At 41.1% G+C, this 8,675-nt stretch overlaps 1 protein-coding gene across 1 annotated transcript in view; it reads right to left on the bottom strand.

Annotated features, from left to right (window-relative positions):
- Positions 1-5,784: 5,784 nt before the first annotated feature.
- Positions 5,785-8,675, bottom strand: part of Impg2 (interphotoreceptor matrix proteoglycan 2) — a 62,322-nt gene continuing 59,431 nt past the window's right edge. The window contains exons 16-18 of the mRNA XM_042259427.2: positions 7,580-7,768; positions 6,426-6,627; positions 5,785-5,868 (exon numbers count right to left, since the gene is read on the bottom strand). Coding sequence (XP_042115361.2) covers positions 5,785-5,868; positions 6,426-6,627; positions 7,580-7,768 — 475 coding nt within the window. The remainder of the gene's footprint in view (positions 5,869-6,425; positions 6,628-7,579; positions 7,769-8,675) is intronic.

The raw sequence follows: 8,675 nt of genomic DNA, 5'->3' as shown, positions 1-8,675 counted from the left end.
CCAATATGCTCTTGCCCAAATCTGCCAAGATGAAGTACCATATTGACAAGGAATTTCTCTTTCAGGATAATGAAATTTTTTCCAGAAACCCACATGCAATTTGGTATTACTTGTAAAAGACTGATTCCTCAACAACTATTTTTTTTTACATTAACATGGAGCCACTCATTCTAATAAGAAAGGGGGTGGGCATGATACAAGATGTGAGGTTTGAGTGACAAGTTCAATGTTATTTTATGGGGCCAGTTCATCAAGGACTAGCTTGTATGGAAAATGAGTTCAGAAAGCCCAGAAAGTAGGCAAGGTTGGTGAAGTATGAGCTCAGAGTGATGAGCTTTTCCAGGCCTTGATCAGGGCTTAAAGTCTATTACTCACTATCCTAAGAATTGGGTCACAAATTAATCTATCAACAGATGTTTATTGGGCCTATTTCTCTCATGAATCTTGTATTTCCTCAACATGGTTCTTGAACTCTAATCAAAACCACCTCTCTTCCCTTTTACTTTTAGTTAGATTTTCTCATGTCCTCATGCCAGCAAGACATTCTGCAAACACAGAAGAGGAAAAGCCTGAAGGCTGAGGGTTCTGGTTGCCAGCACATGAGAAAGTAACTGCTCAGATAACCGTTAGCTGATTTTCTCCCATGTGGCCATATTTGTGTCTCCTCTGTTCTCTTAGACAGATCACCAACTACTCCTCTCCTCGAAATACTGGTACTAGCCAGCCCACCTAATCTTTCTTTAATTACTCATCAGTCTTGGTTCCATTGATGAGTTCAGCATAGGAGGAAAAACTGAAAGCGTTTAAAAGAGTAAAGTTTGACGAAAGCCAAATCATGATTCAGTGTCATTAACTATCAACAAAATTTAGACAGCAACCAGGCTCCAAATTCATGTCTGATTCTCCTAATCTCACTTATTAAGATCAAAGAGTCATTTTCATCTCCTCAAAGCATTCACATAATAGATATCTTTAAATGCTTCCAATTCAATTGTTGTCAAGTGATACCATTGACAAAGGAAAGGCAAGTTCTTGAAAGATATGTTTATTACTAATGGATACACCATGGTTATATACATGAGAATCAAAGGATCCTTATACATACATAAAGACTTAAATTTTATTTCTAATAAGCTAATATTAAGACTATAAACATTCAATAAAGTAGTATAGTAATTTGAATTTGTTTGATCACATGTTGAATAAACTGTCATAAATAAAATGAAAAAGAACAGTACACCATTAACCATACTCAATAATAATTATATATGAGGATATGCACATTACTATTTAGGAATCATCAAGTAGTCCAGACACATAATTATACCTGTAGTCTCTTATACCATGCCTTTTCCCCAACTATGCCCTTAATTAATCAAATACAAGAGAAAAAATTCAGGATTCATAATCACTTGGCCTTGGCTGTAGCAGTAACTATGTATTGAGAGAAGTGTCTTAGTTAGTGGCTTACTATCTTGGGGCTTTACTTGTCTCTTATTGACTTATAAGAACAGTCTGTACTACAAAATGCATGAGTCAAAGAAATTTCCAGGCAAATTTTTATATCATCAACTATGTTATATTACCCTCCCATCCTACCACTTCCAGACAGGGAACTTTGTGGGACACAATGCTCTCAATTTAAGGATTGTAACCTTTACATCATTTTTCTGCATTGATGCACACTTGGGAATAGAATGAGCTAGAATCCTGACTCACTGCAGCTGGGTTATTAATGAAGGCTGGCCCCACCTATTTCTACTGGGAATCACTGGAAACATTTTAGGGGGGAAAAACTGACCCATATTTTTCCTGGCTAAAGCCTTTCCATTTAAGAAGGTAAGTTAGTCTCCTAAATCACTGTTTCCTATACTAAGTTGTCCATTCTCTCTATTCCAGTGCTTGCTCATCTCCTACCTAGTGAAACTTACAATCACTAACTTAAGAAAATAAGTGAACCAGGTATTTATTTGGTGGCCATTGTAAACCTGGTCCGAAATAAACAATGAACTTTAAGATAGTTTGAGCAGACATGACAGTGTCCTCATCAACTGCTTGAATTAAGGATGATCTTTTGTCTGTGTACCTTTAAATTAATCACCATGATTATTTTGCCTTTACCTTCCCCAAACTATCCATTCAAAATAACCACAGGTAAAAAGAGAAAAACTTCCATTTTTAATTGCAATTTATAAAGTATGGATTTTTGCAACCTAGGCAATTTTTAAGAATATCTTGATTGTAATGAAAGCTTTGTCCTGTTTGGGTAGGTGGGATTTCATCTAGACAAGAGCATTATACAAAGAAGTAACAAATGAGTTCACTGATGTTACGTGAGATCAGTAAGTGCTGTTTCCAAATTCATACACCAGGAACTACAGAAGGTCCTAGAATTGCCTGAGACACTGTCCCACCTCAGAAGCAGTCAGGGTACCTAAGTAATGACTTTGTCTGTCAGTCCACCTGCAAAACAGAGTGTCTGTCGTGCCATTTATCTAACACTCTTCAATGCCCACACGATTGCCTTTGACTGAGACTAACGGAAACCATGTATACTTCGTTCATGGGCACTCTTCCTGAAAGCTTAAAGAACAGGGTATCATAGTCCGGGGCTTTCTCTATTACTGTCATTCAACACAGAAAGAGTGCATTTAGCTCACAGGTCTACTGTAAAGGAAGCCAGGGCAGGAACTCAAGGCAGGAGCTTGAAGAAGAAACCATGAAGCAAAGTGCTTCCTCAGGCTGCCTCAGCTACCTTTCTTTTTTTTTTTTTTTTTTTCTTTTTTTTTATGGTAAATCAGCTACCTTTCTTATGCAGCTTAACCCCACCCCCTGCCTAGGGATGGTATGAGCCACTCAGGGCTGGGCCCTCCTGCATCAACTAGTAATCAAGAAAATGCCCCCACTGTTATGACCACAGGCCAATCTCACAGATGCAATTCCTCAATTTCCTTCGTCTTAGGTGTGTCAAGTTGATGGCAAAACTGTGGCCCGTATTGACATAACTAACAATGTTGTGGTCTTGATTGTTGTGCTCAGGAAGGTTCAAAATGAGGGCAGACATACTAAAGATGGCTTAATTCCACAGTTTGTTCCAAAAGTCTAATTTTTACTTAAGTGAGTATTTGATTTTAAACGATATTAAAATGACTTCAAAGCCTCCTCCATCCCGTTTGATTTTAACAAATAGTCACAAAACAGTGGCTTACTAAGCTTGACTCCTTTTTGTAATAGTCTCACCTTGTGTTCTCAGGAGAAAGCCTAGAGCAGAGTTCTTAGAAATGCTCTCAAGGAGGCAGAGGCAGAGGCAGAGGCAAAGCAGCCCCAGCTCCCAGGACTGCCTTCAGGTTTCTGGTTTGGTTCTGTTTTATTTGTTTGTTTTTAGAATACTTTCCAGAACCAAAATTCACACCTCTTTAAATTTCCTTAGCCATATCTCTTGATCTTCATGGAAATAAAATTTGTCACAATTTTTGCTACATTCCAAAAACCGAAGCTGCAGCTGGGATGAGAAGTGTGTCCCATGCTTTTTATTTATTCTTCAAAAAAAACTCTTCTTCCATCAACGCTCACACTCAAGGTTAATTATATAGCAGATGTAACAAGCCTTCTCCATCTCCTCCAGGCTTCTAATTGGTGTCAAAAAATAGGCATTTAGGTTAAAGCTCCTCCCTGCCATGAGAAAATAAAGAGCAGTTAATTGGAAAAGCAATAATGTACTTCCTATGTTTCCTTTAAAGACCTGTGCACATGCACGCGTGTGTGCGTGCACTCTGCTAATTTTTTTTCAGACCTCTACAAATGCCACGTGTTTTTACTGAATCCTAAATTAAACCCATTAACACACTGTGGGGCCACTTGGTAGTTAAGAAAGTGGAGAATGGAAATGTGTTTGGAGCACGTGCCTGAATGTTTTCAATGCCACCTGCTCCCTATGAGCAACCCTGGTTTTTCTCTTTTTCTCCTTATTTTTTTAGTCTTTGGCAATTTCGCACAATATATAATGTGTTTTGATCATAGTCTCACACACATACACACACACACACTCACCCTACTCTCTCTTATCCCCTCCCATTCCCACCAAACCCCCTCTTCCAACAGTGCCCCTCCCATTTCCATCTGTTTTTCTGTTTATGTATCTGCCACTGAGTTGAGTTACACTTGCTTGCAAGAGCATGAGTGGGAAGTTATTTACCGGAATGTGAGCAACTCGTCAGTGGTTAGATCACTGAAGTGAATGACACCCCTCCCAAGGCAACCCTTAACTACCCATGATCCCTCAGAAGTGGGTGGGACCTCATGTGACTTTCCCCCCATGTGGAGCATCCCTCTTAAGGCTGCAGGGTCAGCATCCACTGTCCTTTGTTTCAAGAGGCTATTATTCTTAAGCTTTTGTTTCGCAGGTTTTTTAAATATATTTTAATGCTGTGCAGTCCAACAGAAGAAACCAAAGCATGTGGTCATAATCCCTAATTAGGATGAATCCTTTCACTATCTTGACCGAAAGCTGATATATTTTATTTTCTTAGTTACTATTTATTTGATAGGGTTGCACCACAAGCCACCCAGGCTGACCTCAAACTCTTATCATCTTGTCTCCACCTTCCAAGTGCTGGGATTACAGGCATGTATTTTCAGACCTTGATCTGATGCGTTGTTAAGTGGGGAAACACACTCAGGCCAGTATCTCTGAAGGACTTAGACAGGGCCTTGGGAAACAATGCAACACATTCATATGCTTTCTACCGGCTACTACTAAAATGGGTTGATGCGCCTTGCTTTGGCTGGCACTGCAGACATGAGTGGCTGTTCTGATTTAAAAGGCAACTCCTGCTACTGCTGGTGTGACGGCATTCAGCGAGGTTGTCAACACCTTCTCGGAGAGATTTTTAGAAGCATCGCTGCCACAAATATGAAATTTAAAAATCATCTTACTTAGTTTCTTCAGTAGTAGTGTGTCCTATTGGTCAGGGAGAGGCTTTGAGTGAAGGATCCGGGTATCAAGAGCTCTGCTCAAGACCCCGGCTGTTATACTGACCCTAATATTTTTTTTTTTTTAACAAAGACACGTGAATTGCTCTGGCTTAGAACCCATCCATGAGGAACCAGAATGACCAAACACCAACATACAATTGCAGTGTCGCCCACAGCAGCCAGCTACTGCCCCTAGGGTCTCTTCACAGGACAGGTTATCTTTGTGATCTCTGTCTAATTGTAAATCCTGGAGATCAAAACCATGCTAAGGAATTACAGACACTTGCCCGAGATAGATGATTTAAGCAAGTGGAAGAAGACAGAATGAAGTCTGATAACAGCAGGGGGACACACTTTAATAAAACATGTGGTTCAACGCCTACTGCAAGTGTCTGTGAGGTGCCAATGGATGGGAGATGTATGGATACTACATAGAAACCACCTATAAAAGATCGTATAGCATCAGATTACCAGTGAGATCTATGGCAGCAAGAGAGGAGTGATAACCTAGCTCAGAGCTCTAGGCCAATGCCATGTGAGTCGGTTTTTAATCTTCTCTGCTAATTAACTGTCAATACCGTCTCTCCAAGGTTTCCCTTTTTCACATATGATACATCTATCTTATGGAGCCATGTGAAGACTGAAATGAGATAATCTCTGTGGACAAGTATAAACTCTGAAGAAATTAATAAAGGTTAGTCATTAACAAGACCCCTGACACGTGAGCAGTAATTAAAAATTCATGCTTATGCTGGCAGCATTAGTTTAAGGCAAGCCACTAAGGCCCAGTGTCCTGGACTGTTGCAATGCTTACATTTGATGCTCTCTCACAAAAGCTGCAAACTCAGGATCGTTAGCATACAGTTCCAAAATCCTCATTCTCTCTTGAATTTCCTTGAACAAAGAAGAAAGAGGGGCTATGTATTGCATTAGGAAAACCCAGCAGCCTTGTAAAGGGGATCTAATTAGTATAAGGAATTGTGAGCTACTGCGCTACCCAAGAAAGAGCTAAAGAAGAACCACCCCCCTTTAGGAAAACAGAAGGTTCTACCTATAGTGGTCTAGATACTATATGAACTAAGACTGGTCATGTAGCTCAGTGGTAGAGCACTTGCTTAGCATGCACAGGGCCATGGCCCAGCACCACCAAAAAGAAAATAACACTATTTTTGCATAGATACTATGCAAATCGTTCTAACTCTAACATATATTCCAAAGAGAGGAATGATTAAAAGACAGAGAATTTTCTAATTGTGGAAAAATAAGTCACCAGGTAGGGAATAAGGACCAGCTCAATATGTAATACCCTCTTCATACTCTGGGAGACATCATCAGGTAATGACTAAACTAAGTATTCTTCATCATTTCTTGAGGCCCATGCATATGCACACATGCCCACACACAAGCTCACAGGGACCAGCAATGCAGTGATGAAAACGGAAGTCTCCTACCTCTTTGGAAAGGCCGCTGCTCTCGTACATCTGTCTGATTTCTTCTCTGCTCAGACCACCAAGCACCTCTTCACTAGCAGAGCTATAGAACGGGTGCTGGCTGTGGGGCTTCTCATACTGTTCACATCCAGCCAAGTGGCTTTCGTATGCAGGATTGTACTTCACAGCATTCTCAACAGATGACAGGCTGTCAGGCTGCCTGCTGGAGCCACAGGAAGAAATGCATGATTGACTAAGGAGCTCCTCTGGATGCTCAACTATGCGAAAGGCTAGTTTTCTGGAACAAAGTTTCTGTTAGGGAAAAGGAAGTGGGCATAGATGTGGGGTCAAGGGACTATGGCTAGTCTCAGGTGTTATCACTGCACCCTGTTTCATTCATATTTCCCCACAGTACCTGACACTCAATAAATGTTGGTTGGGAACTATGTCTGCCAGTGAATAGTATTTCATTAAATAAACACAGCTCCATCATTTCTAGAGCAACACCTATGAAATAATCATATGTCACCACATAGAAAAATCTCATAAAAGTTCAAATACTAGAGGACCAAAAGCCCTGGGCCTCAACTGAATTCAATTCAGGTCCGTTTGCTGAGCAGTGATTATGTGCCATGACCTCTCTAAATGCTGATGAGTCAAAAAATTTGTTGGCTTCTACCTTAGATAAGACCACAGTCTGTTGAAAATTCAGTTGATGCAAAGCTTAAGAATGATGGAAATGTGCCTTGGTGCTCTAGGAAGGACCCCAGAAAGGGTGTCTTCTTAGCTAGGCCAGAGGTGGGCGAGACTGACCTAAAGTAGCTCTTGTGGACTCTAGCAGTACGCCAAGATATTCACATGGGCCTCCTTGATCTGGCTCATGTTCACTCACTGATTACAAAGAGACCCACCCATTCCCTGCAGAAGGACTTTTTCCCCACTATCTGGATGATCACTAAACTTTCAAGACTCTCTAGCTCCATCCTCATCCAGGCCTCTTAGCATCCGATTCACAGACTACTTAGATTTCTTTGGATGTGGCACCAGCTTGAAGATGTTCTCATTCAACGTCACAGCTCTCTGCCTCCGGCCAGCTCTTTGCCCAGTATTTGGCACATAGGAAGCAATGAGTAAACAGGCGCTCGGTTCCATGAGGAAGCTCTTCCCTTACTTACCTGGCGGGCCTCCGCCTTTCTCTCCTGATAGTCTGAGCTTGAAGTGTCTTCACAAGGAAGAAGATGACAGCAGAAGCCACAAGGAGAAGGCTCACCACAGAGGCGATGGTGATGCCTATAACAAAGGGCTCAGACACAAACTCCTCACAGTGTTGGCCTCGGTACCACCAGTTCGAACCAACCCGGCATCTGCAAAGACAGTCACCAGACTCAAGATCTCAAGTCACTCTGCTCAAGAGGATAGCAATCAGAACCTTCAGTGGAATGGGAAAGGGGGATATATGAATGCTGGTCATGTACATCTTCATTAAGGACTTGAAGGGAGTGCTGGGGCCGGAGCCCGGTGGGAGAGTGCTTGCCTAGTGCACATAAAACCCTGGGTTCCATTCCCAGCAAAGCAGGGAAAGAAAACATGCCTTGACATACAAGTTCAATGAACATATATGATCGAAGGCTGGGCACAATACCTGACATAGACCAGTAGATCTTGAACAACTGTTTTTAAATGGCTGCTTAAAATATGAAAGGCTTAAAGAAATATTACACTCAGCCTTCTCATTTACAGATAACACATACATGCCCAAGAAGAAAGATATAGCCACTCAGTCACAGTTACTAACAGCTTCTAGAATACAACTTTTAACACCGTGCATGTCACATCTCACCACCCTACAGAGATCCTCAAAGTTTTGAGTCAACAGACTTATGCAAAAATGTCTTCAATCACCAGAACAGTAAGGAAATCACTGCTTTGCAAAATAATGTTAATTTCTCTGGTCATCAAGAAACTGTAATTACTATTAGTTTTCTAGTTAAACCTTACACTTTTTTGCATAAAAGCATTTGAATATCTCCAGCTATTTTCCCTGTCTGGGGTATCTATGCCAATGTTGACATTCACACAGTAACATCTTATTTACGTTCCTCCTGATTATTCCCAGCATTCCCTTCCTCTTTCAGCCATACATCTCTAGTTATGTGTGGCTGGGAAGTCAATATGTTTGGATTTTTTGTTGTTTTTGTTTCTTTGAAGGCAGAGGTCAGCAAAGGACCATCAGTCTATCTGACTTGTGCATCTGCCTCGGTGGTTCTGCCT

Source organism: Peromyscus maniculatus, chromosome 12 (assembly GCF_049852395.1).
Source record: "Peromyscus maniculatus bairdii isolate BWxNUB_F1_BW_parent chromosome 12, HU_Pman_BW_mat_3.1, whole genome shotgun sequence".
In the NCBI taxonomy this organism is placed as follows: Eukaryota; Metazoa; Chordata; class Mammalia; order Rodentia; family Cricetidae; genus Peromyscus; species Peromyscus maniculatus.
Note: the sequence above shows the minus strand (reverse complement) of the source record. Positions and strands in the feature narration are given on the sequence as shown.